The sequence below is a fragment of the Macaca fascicularis genome, chromosome 7, assembly GCF_037993035.2.
Source record: "Macaca fascicularis isolate 582-1 chromosome 7, T2T-MFA8v1.1".
In the NCBI taxonomy this organism is placed as follows: domain Eukaryota; kingdom Metazoa; phylum Chordata; class Mammalia; order Primates; family Cercopithecidae; genus Macaca; species Macaca fascicularis.
The window spans coordinates 140,396,977-140,417,305 of record NC_088381.1 but is presented as its reverse complement, the minus strand read 5'-3'; the positions used below and the strand labels follow the sequence as shown (position 1 = coordinate 140,417,305).

Genomic DNA, 20,329 nt, shown 5'->3' with positions numbered 1-20,329 from the left:
CACTGGGGTCTGACTGCACAAGTGACAAGCAGCATGCCAAAACCCCACAACCCCATCAGCCGCTCGTAAAGCGAGAACGCCTTTCCTGAGAGGGGGTGGGAGGAAGGCACCGCCATGGAGAACGCCTGCAGGTCACCTCCCAAAATAGATCCCTGCTTGGCATCCACACACTTTGCCCCCAGCCTGCCTTGCTAGAGACTGGCAGGGTACGCGATTTGGATCTGAATCAGTGGCTGTAAACACACAGCTGTGTCTTTCTGCCTCAGAGGATTTGATTTTCACTTGACTGCTTGGCACATTGGGGTCTGGGGAAGGCAGGAGAGGGCCTGGGCGGGGGGCGAGGGAGGGCCGGCCAGGGAGAGCCAGGAGCAGCTGCCCCCACCGGGCCCTGATTGCCCCACATGTCCATAAGGTGAGTCACCAGTGGGGTTTTTCTCCAAGCGGGCACTCCGTGGGGAGGGCATTTTGGCTGCTTTTGGCGGACAGGTTGGACCATCAGCGGGAACAGCTGGGGGTTCCTCCTTCCAAGGGAAATGTCGGGGTCTAGCGCCCAGTGTCTCAAAACTGACAACCAACTTGTGGCCCTTTTTGATAAAAGTCTCAAGACTCCTTCCTGTCAACCCCATGAGGAGCCACTTTGTCACTGTCTTCTCTGCACCCACCAGCCATGCTGAGCCTGTTGTTTTACATTTTATAGTTTATAAAAAATACTTTTATATTTTCATTTTCCAGCTACAAAACTATAACAGTAAATACGCTTTTCCTAATTTCACACAGAGCCAAGATAAAAAGCGAAGCATAGAGGAGTTGTAACCTGGTCTTAACCACAGACTTCACCACTGATTGTAAACAGGATAACACTGTCTCTCATACTCTTATTTCCCATCTCTAAAAGAGGACAGTGACAAGCTGACCCGGGGTTCCCCAGGGAACCGGAAAGCCTGGTAGCAGGTGAGCAGCAGAGTGTGCTGAGATTCCCAAGTGCTCACATTTCATCCCTTTCTATACCCATCGGGCCCCTGAGACCCCACAGTGCATGCAGTGATGTGGCAACACCGACCCTGGTATCCACCTTTCTGTCCAGCTGACCCCACCTGACACACACACAGCTGGGCATCCAGACCAGAAGGGCGGGGACTGCAGAACTAGCAAGCCTGAAGGGTGTAGGGCACTCACCCTGTTCTCTGTGAGTCCTCCCTGACCCTCCAGCGACTCACCATGGATGAGTGAACCCTGAATAACTGAGCAGGGCCTATGGTGTAGGTGTGGGGAGCTCAGGGCACTCAGTTCTCCTGCCAGTGCATGTCCAGGCTTTGTAAATACACCCAACTCAACGCTATCCACGGTTTATTTCCCAGCTTCACAGGCTGGCAGGCACTTCTGAATCAGGTAACTAACTGGGCAGGAAGGCAGCTCCTCTCCCATTCTAAGGAATGAGTCACATAACTCAGAAATCTCAGGACAGAGGGAAGCACAGACCCGGAGAACACCCCTAGCTGGAAGGGACCATTGAGATGACCTAGTCCAGGTCACTTCAGAGGAGAAAACCAGGGCTCAGAGAGGGCTAGTGATTTGCTTGAGGTCACATAGCTAGCAAGCTGAGGCTGGAAGCAGGAGCCAATCTGCAGGGGGGCTGCTGAGGTGTCTCAGAGTCCCAGGACATGCACTTGCTGCTCGAGAGAGGCAGGTTTCCGTGCTTTCCTTCCCAAACACTTCGATGGAAGTCTCCCTCCAGCTCTAGCCGGGGCCAGGGTTTCACTGCAGCTGGATCTCAGCGCTCTGAGATGGGAGAGGCTGGCACTAACGTTTGTGACCCAGTGGTCCCAAAGGAGTCCAAGGACTGTTTGCAATAAAAACTAACCCTTTGGAAAGATTTTTAGCCAACTGGCCTTTGCCAGAGGCATGGAAAGATTTCAACTGAGGTCAAAGCCCTCTGGGGACTCTGCTGAGTCTAGGTATTTGGGAACTCATTCCACCAGGGTGCAAGGCTGTTCCCCATGAAACCTGGAGGAGGAGGGGGAAACAGCATTGTCCTTCCGGGGGCAGGAGCTGCTCCTGCTGCTTGGCTGACTGCCCTGGTTGTCTGCCTTCTCCCTCCCCTGCCAAGAGCCTCAGCCCTCCACTTCCGGTCAGCACCTGGGCCTGGAGCTGGGGGTTTCTCTCTGCAGAGCTGCCTGGAGCGGGGTGGTTGAGTTGTTGACTTCTTGGCTCTCATTAGCTCTCCTTGGCTTTTGGCAGGGGAAGGAAGAGGGGGAGGGAAGGAGGGGGCGAGGGAGGCTGAGTGGCAGCTGGCTCCCAGAGCTTCCCGCTCCCCATCTGACTTGCCTGCTGCATTCCTTGGCAGGCAGGACAGGAAAGCCTGTCGCAGAGATGCCACCCATCACGTGCCAAGCCTTCTGCAGCTTCCGGCCCTTCCTGCTGCAATTCCAAGGAGCACCTTGGCAAAGCTAAACTTCGATGCTCTCTTAGGAGGTGGATGAACGCCTGGTCCTCCTCTCCCCTCTCCTCCGTAGCCTCCAGTGCTTGCTCTGGCACCAGCAACCCCATTTTCTATCTTTGGAGCCCAAGGCTGGAGCTGATGAAGCTCTTAAGAGGGCAGGTGAGGTTTCAACTGAGTGCCCAAAGGTACCCAGGGCGGCCGACACCAGCCTCACTTGGGGTTGCCATTTTCTCCTAACTTCAGTGCTATCACCCTCTGTGGCTTTTTCTGTGGAACTAGACATGAGGAGCAAAGGACTTTCTCCAGCTTCTCCTCTCCAGGTTGGAGTTCTCACCAGATGGCGTCAGCCAGTATCTCAAAAAAGGAGCTGCTCCTGTGGCTTAGCTAAGTGCCCCATTTCCTCTCTCCCCCTCTCCCTGCCACGCATGCTCCTGGTCCTCTGTGTCAGAGCCAGGCCCTCTGTGGTGAGGCCCCCACCCCACTGTGGTAGACTCTGTGGAAGCTGAAGGAACAAGCACACTTAAGAGACAGCAGGGGGTCGGGCGTGGTGGTTCACGCCTGTAATCCTAGCACTTTGGGAGGCCGAGGCAGGTGGATCACTTGAGGTCAGGAGTTTGAGACCAGCCTGACCAATATGGTGAAATCCCGTCTCTACTAAAAGTACAAAAATTCGCTGGGCGTGGTGGCGCGTGCCTGTAATCCCAGCTACTCAGGAGGCTGAGGCAGGAGAATTGCTTTAACCCAGGAGGCGGAGGTTGCAGTGAGCCAACATTGCGCCACTGCACTCCAACCTGGGAGAGACTCTGTCTCAAGAAGCAATGGGAGGGTGAACGTTTTAGCTCTGGCCACCTTCATGCTCCCATTGTCCTCTGTCAACTGCAAAACCAGGAAGACAGCAGAGAGTGGCAGGCTGGTCATCACCAAGCAACAGGAAAGAGCCTTCAGTGAGAGAAGGCACCTCCTCTCCTTGGTCAGTAACGATTGAGACTTCCCATCAAAGAATCTGAAGAAGAGCTGGAAGGTGAAGCAAAGGCAACCCACAGTGACTAGCCAGAGTTCTCCTACTGTGGTTTTCATATGTGACAGCCACTGTGAGAGGAAGCTTCCCTGTGAGCAGGATTAGGCAGAGACAGGCTCCAAATCATATGACCTGAGGCCATGTATGGGGTGCCCTGGAGAAGCTGCTATGTGTTATAGCTCTTTCTGAAACTGAGGCTCCTTGGACAAGGGCGGTCATGTACAGTGGTGTGGGTTATTCACTGCACAAGGGCAGGTGAGGATCAACAGGGGCTGAAACCCAGCCTGTGTTTTGCCTGGCCAGCTGGGCGTCTGTGGGGCTGGGCCTACCAGAGGGAGTCTTGTTTTCCATTTTGGATGAACGTGCATTGTAGGCTAGTTGCATCCTGCTGTGGACTTTAGTCATGTTTAGTTCAGAACCTGGGCCTACCTTATCAAATAAGCAGGGTTTGTGGTCTCAGTCTGCAAAATGACAGAATGCTTAGTACAGCATCCCCAGACATTTGCTTTGTATATCCAAGTCCTGAGTGACATGGAATGAAGCTTGCATTGGAAACAGAAGCTCACACAGCACTTTCTCTATTGACTGGGGAGTGCCAGGCCCCTTCGGCACCCAGACTAACATGGCCCTAAAAGCTTCCATGAACCATATTAAATGTCTCCTTAGGATCTCATGGAAAAGGGGGCATGTGTGGTCCTAACAGATAATCCCTCTATGTCATGGCATGACATAAGACTTGGAAAGAACAATTTGTTTTTTCCAAGTGCTTCTCTTCTACCAAGAAAAGAAAGGACATTGGCATGTTCTGGGGAGAAATTCTGAATTCAGATTCAGTCTTGACAAGCCTCCAGCTGAATGAGCTATCCAATCACCTGGATCAACTTTTTTTTTTTTTTTTTTTTTTTTTTTTTTTGCCATCAATTAATCCTAAATGGCAATTGGCCTCATGTCTTTGGTCCTTGGTCCGTGAGCTGCCCCGCTTCACTCCCCAATTTCCATTATTAGCCCCATGACGTGGGTCATGTTCCACACGTCTTTTCCAGCAACACGGGAATGCTATTGAACTAGCCCTCCATTTAGTTTTATAGTTTGCAGTATACAGCAGATAAAACATTCACGTAGATCTTCTCTTAGAGAAATCAAGTACTTAATGCATATGGTATTCAGAGAATGGCTATCAAATTGCAAGGCATAGTGGTTGGTCAGTTAGTTCTGTTTGATGAGACCACTGGGCTGTTGAGACCAGATTCCTGGGTTCCAGCCTTAAGTAATCTGAGAGCCAACACATGGGTCATATCCCCAAACTTCTATAGCCATGGGCCATATCCCCAAACTTAGCCACATCTTGTGGGGGTATAGTGTCACCCCAAGAGCACGAGGAACATGGATGGATGGCAATACATCTCCACCACTGGAACCCCAAATTCTGAATGCATCACCTATTACAGTCTCTTGTTCATAACAGAACAGCAAAGAATTTAGGAACTCAGGTTTTTTTTTTTTTTTTTTTCCTTCCAGTTTGGGCCTTTTATCCATACCCTCAGGAGCTTCGGATACTTTTCTCCTTCAGCTCGCCCTGAAACTCTCTCTGGAAGCTCTCCCATGTGTGCACTTCAGACACTTAGGGGTGTCGTGGTGGTTTCTTGTTCCAAATGCTTTGCTGACAGACCTTGGAGAACCCCCAAGCCAACACCACTTCTGGGATGAAGGGAAATCAATAAACGCTCCTCACAGAGCTTCGGCGAGACCATTCTTGCCTTTCCTGATACTCACTTCTCTGGAAAAACAGCCTGCAGATGTCTGGACCTTTTGTCCAAGTACCAGGCTTCCTCTCTCGCACCCGCGGCCTGCACGGTCACCCTGAAGAGCTTCCGGGGGGCTGTCAAGGCTCTGCTTACAGTTTGTACCTGAGAGCCACAAGCACTCTTGGCTTGTCAGCAAAATCCCTAAACATCCTCTACCCGCATAGTAACCAGGCCTCAAAAGAGACAGAGAGAGATGGGATCCCACTACCTTCTCTCAGGCCCTCGTGGAGCAAAGGAAGTCCCAGAGGCCTTGCCTCTGACAGCCCTTGACAGCTTCTTGGTGTGCGGAGCCACATGGCCATGGCAAACCAGCCATGAAGACAGACGAGGCACCCACGGGCCTTGTGTTCTGCACGTTCTGATTTCTCATGAGGAAAGGCCACAGAGAGGGAAGACTGAGGAACGGAAGGGATGAATACCGATGTTTAATTGCCACCTACTAGAGTTATTTGATGTTTACATGTAGCAAATTCAAGATAATGTTTAAATGCACTTAAAATGCATCTAGCTATGACAGGTAAATGACTAGGTTGCTTTCAACCCAGGATCCTTAGACTTTTCCTTGAAAGGATGAAATATGTATACCAGTCACACAGTAGTCAGGTTTTACAAGGATTTTCCTCTTCAATAGAGGTGGAACAAAGGCAAGTCAGTATCAATGGGCTGCCACCCTTTGGGAAGGGAATGTGGCCTGTTTCCTGCGTGGGACCCCTGCTCCCTGGTTGCTATCTTGGTTCCCTCTGGTTTGATGTTCATGTGATAGGACGGCCCCACGATTCAGTGGGATTGAGTATTTCCTGTGCACTGAGCTCGACATTCAAATCTTGGGCTGACCAGCATCGAAAGAGGGGATTGGCCTGTGTTGTTCTACAAACCATGGTCGAGAGTCTCAGCCATGCACCCCAGGGAAGAGCCACGGACTCCCCACTCCCGCCTGTTGCCACGGCTGTCTTTATGTGCCACTGTGGGGAGCTCTACCACTCTCTAAGATGGGGCATACCATGAACCTGTAGGAATCTGAAGCCCATCTTTACCCAGCCTGTCAGAATCAAGGCCTGAGGAGGCCGGTAGGACCTTGCCCCACTCCCCACCCCGCCCAGGGGAGTACCCAGGACGCCGCAGGGATTCAGCTACTTCCCTCCTCTCCCTGTCACACTCTGCACATGAGGCTGATGGGGGCTGGAAGGGATTCATGCAGAGGCAACTAACACACACGCCAGCTAGGCCACATCACCAGGACCCATGCAGCACGGCCGCTTTCTGCACACAGCAAAAGCCACCTACACAGCAACATTAGCTCACGACCTACACCGGCGTGACTGCCAGGGTTCACAGAGGGAAATTTGGCTTTTTTTTTTTTTTTTTTCGATGAGCTACGGTTCTGAGCCAATTTATTTCACGGTATAGTTCGATGGCTTCTCCCTGGGCTGCTGCAGAAGATGCACAAACCGCACAGCCCCGAGGGCAGCAGAGTCCCTCCTCCTCAAAGCCCTAAACAGAAGATCAAATGCCCAGGCCTGAGGCTGGGCAATCAAGTGTGCACCTTCTGCAGAGGGAGCCGCTTGCTCTTTTTGCATTTTCATCCCTAGAAGAGAAGCTGCAGACACTCGCAAAAGAAAAGAAAAGGGCTGAGTCAAGGGAGAAAGCACTGGACTCCCTCCCACCCCAAAGGAAACAACAACCAAAGGGGGAAAAAAAGAAAGAAGAAAGAAAAAACCAAAACCAAAATCAAAAGAAAAGTTGAGGGAAGAAAACCGACTGAACTTACCACACTGCGAGTGAACTTTTCTAGGGAAGTTCTACGACCTTGCTCACTTTCTGGCTTTAGGAAAAACAAAAACAAAAACAAAAACAAAAGGTAGGGAGAAAAATACAGAAAAAAAAAATCTTCAGCTTACACGTGGTTTCCAAACAGCAGCAGCCGCAGCTAAAGAATAACAAAAACCAAAGCAAAATGGGGTGAAAAGTGGGAAAAGAGAAGCAGCCAGAGCTGTTGGAAGAGTCAGTGGGAGAGACAGAAGACAGAAGCCCACGGGAAATGGTGCCACCTCCTTGGAGCAGCGAGCAGAGACGGGGCTTTGCTTCTCCAGGGGCCGTGAATTGTGCTTGCGGGGCTTGGATCAGAACCATCACGACTTTGCACAGGACCACAGTCGGTGGGTTTGAGCAGCTTGCTTGCTGCTTTCAACCTGCTGTGCCCACAGGCAGGAGTCCTGGGGGTGGGGGCCCCAAGTCCTGACACAGAACAGACTAGCTCTGAGGGCCAGCGGGGTGTGGGAGGGACGTCAGGAAGTGGCTGCTGGGGAAGTGAAGTCATCTACTCATCCATGAATCTGCCTTAGGACTGTTTTCTCTCTCGAGATTCCCCTGCCCAGAGGCGGCCAGAAAGATTGCTAACTTCAGTGGCTTCCTAGTGACCGTCGTTCTGTGTCCTTAGAGCAAGGAGGGTCTACTCATAGCCTTTGCCATGGACTAGGGTCTCAGAAGACAATAACATGGGGATTGTTCTGAGAAACAGAAAATGTTTTCTCAGTATCCAAAAGGTGACCTAACACCTGCCAAGATGTACATACAACAGGCTAGAGGAAGCTCAGAAACCATCGTGGGGAACTCTTAGCTGGGGTGCCCAGAACAGGGGTGAGGAGAGGCAAAGCCCTCGAATGTCCTTCCAGGCCTAGCCTCCTTCTACTACAGGAGGAAGAGAGGTATGGGGTGCTCCTGACCTTCCCTTCACCCCACATTTCCTACCTGCAGGGGTTCCGGGAGAGTAGAATGACCGCCCAAATACCTGCTAGTATATCCTGGAGCCCATTCCAGGGTCCTGAGCCCGAGGCTGAGAAGTTCAGAGAGTGCACACACTCACATAGACACACACATACACCCAGCAAATAACTGAAATGAGGGAGCTGAAGAGGCAGCCTGGTGTCTGTGGGTGTGCGGACTGTGCTGAAAGCAGAGGGGACAGACCAAAGGCAGCCGCCTGTGTGGATGAAGTCGGGGGGCTTCCTTGGCAGCTGGGCCCCTTGTCAGCTCAGCTGGCTGCCGGAAGACAGACAGGAGGTTGCAGAAGGAAAATAAACACAAATGACACGCCACCACAGAGTTGGGCTGGGCTTTCTTCTTGCACTAGGAATGGATGGACTCATGCTTGGCCCCGGGTACCAAGTCTATTCTGGGGATGGCAGGACTCAGCTTGAACCCTGTGGCCAGCCTGGGTGGCATACACTCGGCTCAAGTCAGGCCAGTCCTGGGCCCTGCAGCTGTCATTCTCGGCCTATCATTCTTGTCCTCTGGCTCACAGAGGGTGGCCACTGGTCTGGCTCACTTGGGCTCCTCTGCCTTGCACTGGCCATTGAGCTGCCTGGAAAACCATCATCATTGGTACTGAAGTTTCCTAGAGTAGCCCTCAGGACTCAGCTCACCTACGCCCTGAGAACCTGGTTCTTCGGTGTGACTACCATTTATTTTGAAAATATTAGAAAAGAGGCTGAATTAGGGATAAAGGATCAGAAGGCTGTGCCTCAAGACTCCGTCCAGGTCAGTTCTCAGCAGAAAAGTGAGAACTTTCCGATTCATATTCCCTCTCTCCACTGGAGGCTGTGAATCTCACATACCTTTTACGACCTGGATACGGTGAACCCGTCCCTGAAATTGGAAGAATACTCTAGGCCTACCTGAAAGTGCCGAGTTACAAATCAGATCCACACGTGGAGACTCTCAGGAAGAAATAGAAGGAGGAAGCACATTTTGTCACTGTTTTGGGAAACAACTCGGTGTTGAGATGTTGTTGGTATCTGCAAGGGCTTTCTGTCTCAAGAACATCCCTTACTCCGGGAGCTGGGAGGATAATTCTAAGGAACTTTTCCCAGACAGGTTGCCAGTTCCTTCCTCACTCGAATGACCTCCTCTGAGAGGCTTTCTTCTTGGAAGGGAGGATCTGCAACCACAGGGTCTGCACACAGATCTGCAGGGTTTGGGGTGCATTTTTCCTTTGTGTTCAAACCCACAAGGAGAATGAATGGCCTCTAGCTTCTCTTCTTCAAGCTGTGTAGACAGGCCCAGATTGGTCAAACTGACAGAGCCTTAGAAAGTCACCAAATTGTGATCAGGTCAGGTGTCTTGAGCCACAGAAAATAAGAAAAACTTACTTTGACCTTCACCCATGAGATCTGGGCTGGAGTTATCAAAAGTTCCTGTAACTTTTCTTTCCTCTAGTTCTTAGAAAAAATGGGCATTAGAGCCATGTGTGAGGGCGTCAGCCGCCTCCAAAGGAGCCCCTCCACTGACATCCTCCATCAGGGGAGTCGACAGGAGGCCAGGCTCCACACTGCCCATCACAGTAGCCACACCTGAGGGGAGGGATGCAGGAAACCCAGAGAGCTGGGCTGCTGACAATCGGGATGCCCCAGAAGTCCTCTTCCCTTTCTCAGACTCTAAGCCCTCTTCCCAGGGCTACACAAGGGCAGGAGAGCAGGGTATAAACGCTCTCCAGGACTCTGGAGTTGTGTGGTCCCAACCAGATACGCAGACAGGATCCTGGCACATGAGGGTGACAGCACACAGAGAGAAGGCTTGCGTGGCTGAGAGGCAGCCCAACGGAGAGCGTGTGATGGGCAACCACGTGCTTAGGACCTGGGGCCGGGAGGCCAGGAGGGAGAAGAAAGGGTTGCATGTGCTCCTAAGTGCCATGGCACAGAAGTCATGGGGTGTGGTGCAAGTTGAGCCACACTTAACCACACATGGGCCTCAGATCAGAACTGAAAAGCACAAAGGGTGGGCAGGTGTACTGAAACCAGGAGCCCTCTCTCTTGCCCTCCATTCCCTTCCTGGACCCTATTCTCCTGCCTGCTCTTCCTCCACTCTTCCCAGGACTCTAGCTGAGTTCATCCCTGCTTGTCACCCCTCACCTGCATGCTGAGGGCCCCTGCGCCCCAAATCCGTGACTCTATGGGCTGCAAGGAACCATGGCCGAGTTCTAAGGAGAAGGAGGAAGGAGCTGGGTGCAGTTACTTCTTGGTTAAGAGAGAAAGGCAACACCGTGGGGCAGGTGAGGGAGAGGAAAGGGGTGTCAAGGAGGGAGAAACCCCAGGATGACTTCAGGTACTTGATCGTGCTCTTGAAACCAACAAGGCTTTCTGTCCAGTGAGGGAACTGCCCCAACACTGGCCTCATACTCCTCTCTGGGCTGGTCAGGGAGAGAAGTCTGAGGTGAGGGGGCTGGACTTTGCAGTGAGGGGCTCTCTCCGGTGTCCTAAGGGTTTTACACGTGTTACTGCCAGCCCTGCCCTCCTATGCTGAGCCACTGTGGCCTTGCCGTTTTGTCACCCTATGTACCCACCCCCTACCCCACCATGGGCAGGACATGCAGCGAGAGGTAATAGGGATGAGGCAGGATGCCCCATCCTGGACCTTGCAGTGGGGCTGGGGTGGTGACAATTCTAACTGTTTTCCATTAGAATGGGAGCAGATAGAGAAGGGAAAGAAGAAAAAAGGAAATAAATAAAACCCAAGGGATGATATTCTCATTTCAAACCAGCAGCAAGCAGCAGGCAAGAGTCAACAGTGCTAAGAAGAGCAAGCTTGCCCTTCCCAAAGATACCTTCTTCTTGGCCAGCAGCAAGTCCTGATAAGCATTTGACCGGAGGAAGCGGGCATAGCTGTCACTCTTCATCAGCTTGTAGATGTGCTCCTGGGGAGAAAGGTGACAAGGAGACACAAGGAAGGGCTGTCAACCAGTGCTAAAGAATATTACAATCCAATTGATCACTGTTTTGGGGAAAGAGACGAAGGAACCTAGGTATGTTTGCGTGTACCTGGAAGAACTTGCAACATGTCCCACCCCCTCCCCCACCAAAATCAGAAGCACCAAACAAAACATATGGGCTCTATTAGAATAAAAGATCCCTGAGGATCATGTCCCAAAGGATTTGTAACTGGGCTTGAGTGCCATGTTGGTGTGCTTAATGATTAAAACCAGACACGGCAATGAGGAGGAACAAACTGTTCTTCCACCTAACAACTTGGATGAATCTCAGGGGAATTAGGATGAGTGAAAAAGCCAAGCTCCAGATTATAAACCACATTATTTCATTTATGTAACAGTCTTGAAATGACAAATTATAGAGACAAAGAACAGATTAGTAGTTGCTGGGCTTAAAGATGGAGGAGAGGGAACGAGGGAGGTGTGGTAATAAAAGGCAACAGGAAGGATCTTCATGGTGACAGAATGGTTCCGTATTTTGACACATCTTAACACATGTGATAAAGTTGTATAGAACTAAATGCACACATACATACATGGGGCACAAGTAAAATTGGGAAATATGAATAAAATCAGGGGATTGTAGCCATGTCAATATCACAGCTGTGATATTGCACTATAGTTTTGCAAGATATTCCCTTTGGGGCAAACTGGGTAAACAGCACATTATTTCCTACAACTGCATCAGAATTGATGCGTATCTCAAAATAAAAAGTTTAATTTAAAAAAACAGGCAATAATGCAATTGGGTCAGTTTGTGCATTTCAGGGCCACAACCTCGTCCTGGAAGGAGTTCTTGGCAACCACATCACAGGATATGTAACTAACACCCAGGAGGCGTAGGTACTGCAGCAAGGTGCCACCTCTTCTCCTCGGCTCCCAGGGGCATCTGTTACACATTCTGGCCTTGGCCAATAATTTCACCCCTGATTTCCAGCTAATTCCCAGAAACTTGCGGTCCCTTCCAAACAGATCTGTCCCCATCAAGGGTAGGAAAATCCTGGTCCATTAGAAAAGAGGACTTGTCAGTGGACAAAATATTATTTATCCATTGAAGTGGAATTCAGCTCAGCTGCATAGGAAAGCTTGGCTGTTCCAAGACAGAATGTGTTAGGAGGGAGGTTGGCCTTCACTGGGGATGGTGGGCTCGTTAGTTAGTGGCTGTCCTGATGGAAGAAGCACCTTCTCCCATGTATGCTCATTGTTCTTCCCACGAAGCCAGACAAAGGCCCTAGTGGTGAGGGGAATGGAGAGCTGGTCAGGGAGGAGGAGAGTGCTCAGCTGAGAGGCAGGACTGGTCATTAAGGACCTCTTCCTTGGTGCTCTTTCCAGGGAAGGGACGGAAGGAGGAGGCAGAGACCTCCCATCAGCTGGGGGACACATTTTAGAGATGTCTGGCCAGAAAAACCAGGAGCAATGACAAGGATTCACCAAGACTCACTCCTTACCCAGCACAAAAGAAAGGGAGAGCACAGTAGCCAAGATATGGAGTCAACCTATGCTTCCATCAATGAATAGATAAATGGGTAAAGGAAATGCAGTATATGGGCATAATGGAATACTATTCGGCATTAGCAAAGAAGGAAATCCTATCATTTGTGACAACATGAACAAACCTGGAGAACATTATGTTAAGTGAAATAAGCCAGGTACAGAAAGACAAAATACCACGTGTCTTCACTTAAGTAGGGAGAACTTGGGGATATTGTGGGTTTGGTTCTAGACCACCACAATAAAGCAAGTCATAAGAAATATTTGGTTTCCCAGTACACATAAAAATTATGTTTACACTATATGGAGTCAATGATGTGTGCAATAACATTATGTCTAAAAAAACAAGGTACATACCTTAATTAAAAATTACTTTATTGTTAAAATACTAAGGATCATCTGAGCCTTCAGTGAGTCCTAATCTTTTTGCTGGAGGAGGGTCTTCTCTTGATATTGTTGGATGCTGACTGGTTAGGGTGGTGATTGTTGAAGACTGGGGTGACTATGGCAATTTCTTAAAAATAAGACAATGAAGTTTGTTACATCCATTGACTCTTCCTTTCGCAAAGGATTTCTCTGTAGGGTGTGATGCTGTTTGATGGCATTTTACCCACAGTTGAACTTCTTTCAAAATTACAGTCAATCCTGTCAAATTCTGCTGCTGCTTTATCAACTATGTTGATGTAATATTCTAAATTCTTTGCTGTCATCTCGACAGTGTTCACAGCATCTTCATTAGGAGTAGATTCCATTCTCAAGAAACCACTTTCTTTACTCTTCCATAGGAAGCAACTCCTCATTCACTAAAGTTTTATCATAAGGTTGTAGCAATTCAGTCACATGTTCAGGCTCTATTTCTAAATCTAGTTCTCTTGCTATTTCCACCACATCTGCAGTTACTTTCTACACTGGGATCTTGAACTTCTCAAAGTCATCCATGAGGGCTGGAATCAACTTCTTCCAAACTCCCATTAATGTTGATATGTTTACTTCTTTCCATGAAACACGAATGTTCTTAATGGCAACCAGAAGGGTGAATCCTTTCTAGAAGGGTTTTGATTTACTTTGCCCAAATCCATCAGAGGAATCACTCTCTGTGACAGGTATAGCTTTAGGAAATGTATTTCTTAAATGATAAGACCTGAAAAGTTGAAATTACTTCTTGATCCATAGGCTACAGCATGGATGTTGTGTTAGCAGTCATGAAAACAACATTAATCTCCTTGTACATCTCCATCAGAGCTCTTGGATGGCTTGGTGCATTGTCAATGAACAGTAATATTTGGAAAGAAATATTTTTTTTTTCCTCCGCAGTAGGTCTCAACAGTGGCCTTAAAGTATTCAGTAAATCATGCTGCAAACAGATGTGCTGCCATCCAGACTTTGTTGTTCCATTTATAGAACACAGGCAGAATAGATTTAGCATCATTCTTAAAGGCCTTAGGATTTTCAGAATAGTAAATGAGCATTGGTGTCAACTTATAGTCACCAGCTGCATTACCCCTAGCAAGAGAGTCAGCCTGTCCTTTGAAGCTTTGAAGCCAGGCATTGACTTCTCTTCTCTAGCTATGAAAACCCTAGATTTATCTTCTTCCAATATAAGGGTGTTTACACTGAAAATCTGTTGTTTAGTGCAGCTGCCTTCATCAATGATCTTAGCTAGATCTTCTGGATAACGTGCTGCAGCTTCTATATCAGTACTTGCTATTTCCCTTTGCACTTCTATGTTATGGACTTGAACCAACCTCTGCTAGCTTCAAACTTTTCTACTGCAGCTTCCTCACCTCTTTCAGCCTTCACAGACTTGAAGCAAGGTAGGTCCTTGCTCTGGATTAGGCTTTGGCTTAAGGGAATGTTGTGTCTGATTGGATCTTCTATTCAGACCACCGAAATTGTCTCCACATCAGCAATAAGGTTGTTTTGCTTTCTTATCATTTGTGTGTTCTCTGGAGTAGCATGTTTAATCTTCAATAACCTTTACTTTGTATTCACACCTTGGCTGTTTGGCACAAGCGGCATAGCTTTCAGTGTACCTTGGCTTTCAACATGCCTTCCTCACTAAGCTTAATCATTTCTAGTTTTTGATTTAAAGTTAGAGACATGTGACTGTTACTTTTGCTTGAACACTTAGAGACCACTGCAGAGTTATTAACTAGCCCAATTTCAATATAGCTGTCATTTCAGGGAATAGAGAGGCCCAAGGAGAGGGAAAGAGATGGGGGGAATGGCTGGTTGGTAAAGCAGTCAGAAAACAAACACACACAACATGTATTGATTAAGTTCATTGTCTCATACGGGTGCAGTTGGGCACCCCCAGAGCAATTACAACAGTAACATTGAAGATCACCAACCACAGAACACCATGAAAATATAATCATAATAAAAAAGCTTAATGTTGCAAGAATTACCAAATTGTGACACAGACACAAAGTGAGCACACGTTATTGGAAAAATGGTGCTGATAGACTCACTTGATGCGAGGTTGCCGCGAACCTTCAATTTGTAAAAAACACAGTATCTATAAGGCATAGTAAAGGGAAGTGCAATAAAACGAGGTGTGCCTGTATATGGAATGGAAGACAATCACACTCACAGAAGCAGAGAGCAGAATGGCAGTTCTACCAGGGGCTGGTGGGGAGTGGGAAGGACTGGGGAGACATTGGTCAAAGGACACCACATTTTAATTAGAGAGAGAGAATAAGTTCAAGAGTTCTCTTAAACATCATGGTGACTAGAGAATGAAGTTAGAATCAATATATTACATACTTGAAAATTGCTAAGAGAGTAGATTTTAAGTGTTCTCACTATAAACAATAAGTGTGTGAGGCCATGCATATGTTAAATGGCTTGATTTAAACATTCCACAATGTATACATATATCAAAATTTCCTGCTGTATACCATAACTACATACAACTTTTACATCTCAATTTAAAAAATAAACAAAAAGAAAGTGAAAGTAGAAAGCAGAAAATGTCTTGCATGTGAGGACCTCTTGGTTTCATCTTTGGTTGGAACCCAAGGAATCTTGTTTTGGGACTTATTCTTCCTGAGATACCCTCATATTTACAAAAGCAGGGGAGTTACCCAACTAATGGGAATAAACCCACTGGAAGGACTCAAATGAAATTAAACAGTGGCTTGGTTCTTTTTTTTTTTTTTTTTGAGACAAAGTCTCGCTCTGTCACTCAGGCAGTGGTGCGATCTCAGTTCACTGCAACTTCTGCCTCCCGGGTTCAAGTGATTCTCGTGCCTCAGCCTCCTGAATAGCTGGGACTACAGTTGCACACCACCACACCCAGCTAATTTTTGTATTTTTAGTAGAGATGGGGTTTCACCATGTTGGCCAGGCTGGTCTCAAACTCCTGGCCTTAAGTGATCTGCCCATCTGAGCCTCCCAAAGTGCTGGGATTACAGGTGTGAGCCACTACGCCCGGCCTCAAATAGTGGCCTGGTTCTGATACTACTTGGATAGTTCAGACGTATTCTGATTTAACAAACTTAGTGTGAACATACTTCACTCAGTGTTTTTCTGAAAATTTTAGTCAAAAATCCAGCTCACTCTTAAGTGCCTTGAGGAACAGTATGTGTTTATCTTTTACAGATGCATAGTGTCTAGCACAGGGTCAGATGTTAGTCGAATATACATGTTCACTGAAATGTCTGTTGGAATTTAATGTTCAGCGAGTTTACTGGCTCCATACTTGTTTGGGTTTATGACTGCATCAAATTCCTGCTCTCTGCACAGGAGAATGAGGATTACACTCAGCTCAGAGGAGCATGAGTATCTTGGCTCAGCCATCCCTAATGGTCTCAGAGCCCAGGCTGAGGGGTATCATTGGTCTTTGCTTTCATTTATCATCTCTTCAAATTGTTCTGTTTTTTTTTTTTTTTTTTGAGATGGAGTCTTTGCTCTGTTGCCCAGGCTGGAGTGCAGTGGTGTGATCTTGACTCATGGCAACCTTCACCTCACGGGTTCAAGCAATTCTCCTGCCTAAGCCTCCCAAGTAGCTGGGATTACAAGCATGAACCACCATGCCTGGCTAATTTTAATATATTTTTTAGTAGAGACAGTGTTTCACCACGTTGGCCAGGCTGGTCTCAAGCCTCTGGCCTCAAGTGATTCACCTGCCTCGGCCTCCCAAAGTGCTGGGATTACAGCCATGAGCCACCACACCCGGCCAAATTATTCTAACATTTAAAGCTTAGGTACAAATGTTAGTCCAGAGTAAAAATGACACATTGCCTCCTTGTATCAGGCATCGCTTCTTTCTGGCTGACAGAGCCAGGTGGCTCCTGAGTCATCTGGAAAAGCCTATCATAGTGCCTGGACCCTCTCCAGACCCTTCTCCAAAACAACAATTCCCTGCTTCTTGTTCTGACTTCTCAAAGGAATTGAAATCCCCAATCAATATCTCACAATACCCCTCTGCTGCCCCATGAGCAGTGAGGAAGCCTCTCCTAGCCAGCTCTTCTGGCTCAGCAACAAATTTCCCCTCTGATCCAGCTAATTCCTATAGACTCACTGTAGGAAGGAAAAGCCTGGTTCATGAAGAGAAAGAACTTGCCAATCAAAATAGAGCAGGATAAAGCAGATGCCTAAACATTGAATCAAAATAATATTCAGCAAATAGTTATTGAGCATTTACTAGGTGCCAGGACACTGTGTCAGACACTGAGATAACAGCCTGAATAAGACAAATAGGTCCCCAATGTCATAAAGCATAGATCCAACTAGGCAAGATAGACTTTGCACAGAGATGCATTTAGCCAATTCTGCTAAGGGCTGCAGAGATGAAGTACAGGCACAGGGTATGAATGGGTGTACCCGGGGATGACATATCCTGCTACAAGTGGGGAATGGTGGTCTACCAACCAGAAAGATTCTCATCAAAGTGGAAAGATCTGAGTAGACAGACAGAATTATGTCTCCTAATTCTGTGGGAATTGCCGGGAGGGAGGGTCTGGTCTTGCAGCTTCACAGTCTGATCTATCAGAGGAGAAAGACAATCAAGGGGCAAGGAGGAAAGGGCAGCAGAGAGAGGTGGTCCATTCTCAGGAGGCCCATGTGGTCAGAGGAGCAGTTTAGGCACCACTCCCATCTTCTCCATGGCATATGGCCAACTCCAAAGCCAGATACCAAGGTGAGGATGTGGGGGGAAACATGAGAGGATAAGAACACAACCTATTGGAGGATGAATCCTGTGAGGTGGTCTTACCGTGCCAAACCCATTGCTAGCCCTTGCCCACCATTATAACAGCCTCAACCACCCTTCAAGGGAGCAACCAACCACAGCAATAATAGCAGCTCCAAGGTGCCGGTCTGAGAAAAACAGAATCTGAGAACCTCTGCGGATCTCTCACACCCTGTACAGACCTCATAGCTTCAGCCTCCCTCTGGCCTGGGCCTCTCTTTTCCACAGCCTAGGGATCTGTGACTCTTTCCTGCCCTGCAACTCCTCCCCCAAGCAACAAAATGCAGCCTTTGATGATCCAGTTATGGAACTGTGTTCTTTCCTCCTTGCCAGCTTTGTCTAGGAAACACAAAGACAGTAAACAGGGAGTGGGTGAACAGAGAACTGAGATTTTTCTGGGAATGAGAATTAAGATTGGACTCAGGGTCTTTGGCCATTTCCCAAATGCAATGAGTTTATCTCTGCCAGGGACAGCAAGTGTACAAAGCTCTTGGCAGTGACCTCTGCTGATTTATGGGGGTGCTGATTTGTTTCCCCTATTCTGCAGACAACCAGTCTTAAGGGAAATGTATATTCAGAATCTGCAAAGTGCAAGGGAGTCACTGGCAAAACCAGCCAAGCCAAGCCCCTGCTGAGAGTAAATTCCTAAGGGGATGGAGAAAAAGCGCGCTCACTTGCTCGCGTGCTCTCTCTCTTTCTTGCTTTGTCTTGTCTTGTTTTATTTTGTCTTGCCTTATCTTCTTCCTTCCCTTCCCACTTCCTTCATCTCTCCCTCCCTCTTAGTCTCTTTCTTGCCCTCTCTCTCTCTCTCTTTATGCAACAGAGATGACCGAGTTGACTATGAATAAGCAGAACTACCAGAGGTCACTCCCATCTTGGGATGCAGTGGAGAGGCACCTCCTCCAAAGAGGATGAGGGTGGTTCTCTATATGATGATAAACCAATGCTTCAGGGCTCTAAATCACACTGGTGTCTTAGCTAGAGTCCTCAGCAGTGGGAGGCATCATATCCCTGGAGTGGTTGACGGCTGTAGTGCAGCGATGTTACCCCGATGAGCCACTCCACCTTCATTTTCTCTTCTTGGGCCAGGGGACCTCTGCTTGCCTGGGATGCTAAAGCAGGATCAAAACCAACTAGAATCAATAGAGTCCGAGGCACAGTGAGAGCTGGAGAGAGCATGCAGTACAAACTGTCTCAAAACCACACCTGCTGAAAATCAATATTTTGCTATGAGAGTCCTCATTTGGAAATCTCCTTTCTTTTTGACAAAACACAGTGACTCTCTCAAGAGGTGGGGAAGGTAATCAGACAAATGACTGGGGCCCTGGGCTGCAAGCACGCAGCTGAACTCCTCAAGAAGACCCTTATGTCCTCTCCTTTGCTGTGGGCTCCTAAGACAGCACAGATCTCATTTCCCAGCTTCAGAACGTCCTCCTGGAGTGGAGAACCACTCGGCTGGAGCATTGCACAGCGGCCAAGAGCTCTTCTTGTGATTTTCAAGTATCCTATTTTTCTTTTCACAGGTGTGTGTGCCTCATTTCTGCCCTCCATACCTAAGCTGCCTAGAATCACATCCAGACTTTGGGAGCTTTTGGGTCCCATGTAGTCTCTTGAAGGAAAATGAGGCTGTGTGGACAGAATGTGGTGTTGCTGTGTGGGGTGATGGAGAAGGAACTGGACTGGTAGCCAAAGGCTCACCTTTCTAGTCCTGTCAATCACACAATTAAATGTGGAAGTAGAAGTGGAAGCACTACAAAAATGATTATACATGTCAAGTGGCAATAATAATTTCATGCTGTGACTGTCCTTGCAAGGGATGATTTGTGAGATGAGAGAGATTCTGGAGAAAGAAGCAAAGAGGATTTGGGAGCAGAGTCTAGCTGTACTATTTTAGTTGTTGGTGATGTTTGCTCTGAAGCAGTGTTTAGGTTTAAACACCCCCATTTTACAAATGAAGATACTGAAACTCTAACAGGTCAGGTGGCTTACCCAAGGTAAGTATGGAGCCAGAATTTGAACCCAGAGCTGTGTGACCCCCAAGCTCATGCTCTTCTCACATTGATGTGCTGCTTTTCATTGTCCTTCACTTGGATCCAAAGGGGAGTCACTACTGGTTGGCTGAGACAAAGTCCCTCCATGTGTGGGTGCAGGAAAGTTAGGAGCCTCCTCTTGAGTCCTAAATCTGAGTCATCCTAGTAGGTATGACCACTGCTTACGATTCCCTTTCGGGTACCATTCACTATCACTGCTGTGAGCAATGGTAATGGCCAAGACACAAGGGATGGCCCAGGCTCTGGTTTCTCACTTAACAGGCAGTCCATGCACAACTTGCCATCTATACTTGAAGGGAGCTGTGAACATCTTTGGAAGCAAGGTGCCAACCTGGTAAAGTGTTGAGGGCTGATGGGCCCTTTGGAAGTCATAAGTCTGTATCCTCGAGCCTCACCTTTCAAGATATTTGAATATGTTTGACCAAATGTCCTCAGACCTTAGGCATGGTTAGCTGAAGCCTAGGGAAAATGAGCTTTTCTTCAGCATGGTTCTTGCAGGACAGCATGGCGGTGAGGACTTGAAGTGGATCACAAATCCGTATCTGCTTAACAAACATAGAAGAGGCAAC

The 20,329-nt window shown here is 48.1% G+C and overlaps 1 protein-coding gene across 17 annotated transcripts in view; it reads right to left on the bottom strand.

Annotated features, from left to right (window-relative positions):
- The window catches only part of RGS6 (regulator of G protein signaling 6), a 626,146-nt gene that overhangs the window by 19,716 nt on the left and 586,101 nt on the right, over window positions 1-20,329 (bottom strand). For 7 of the 17 annotated variants that reach the window (XM_045396654.3, XM_015453969.4, XM_005561682.4 and 4 more), the window contains exons 16-17: window positions 10,863-10,952; window positions 7,032-7,085 (exon numbers count right to left, since the gene is read on the bottom strand). In XM_045396654.3, coding sequence (XP_045252589.2) covers window positions 7,032-7,085; window positions 10,863-10,952 — 144 coding nt within the window. The remainder of the gene's footprint in view (window positions 1-7,031; window positions 7,086-10,862; window positions 10,953-20,329) is intronic. The other 10 variants (XR_012415918.1, XR_006699606.3, XR_010588539.2 and 7 more) reach the window with 2 other exon arrangements.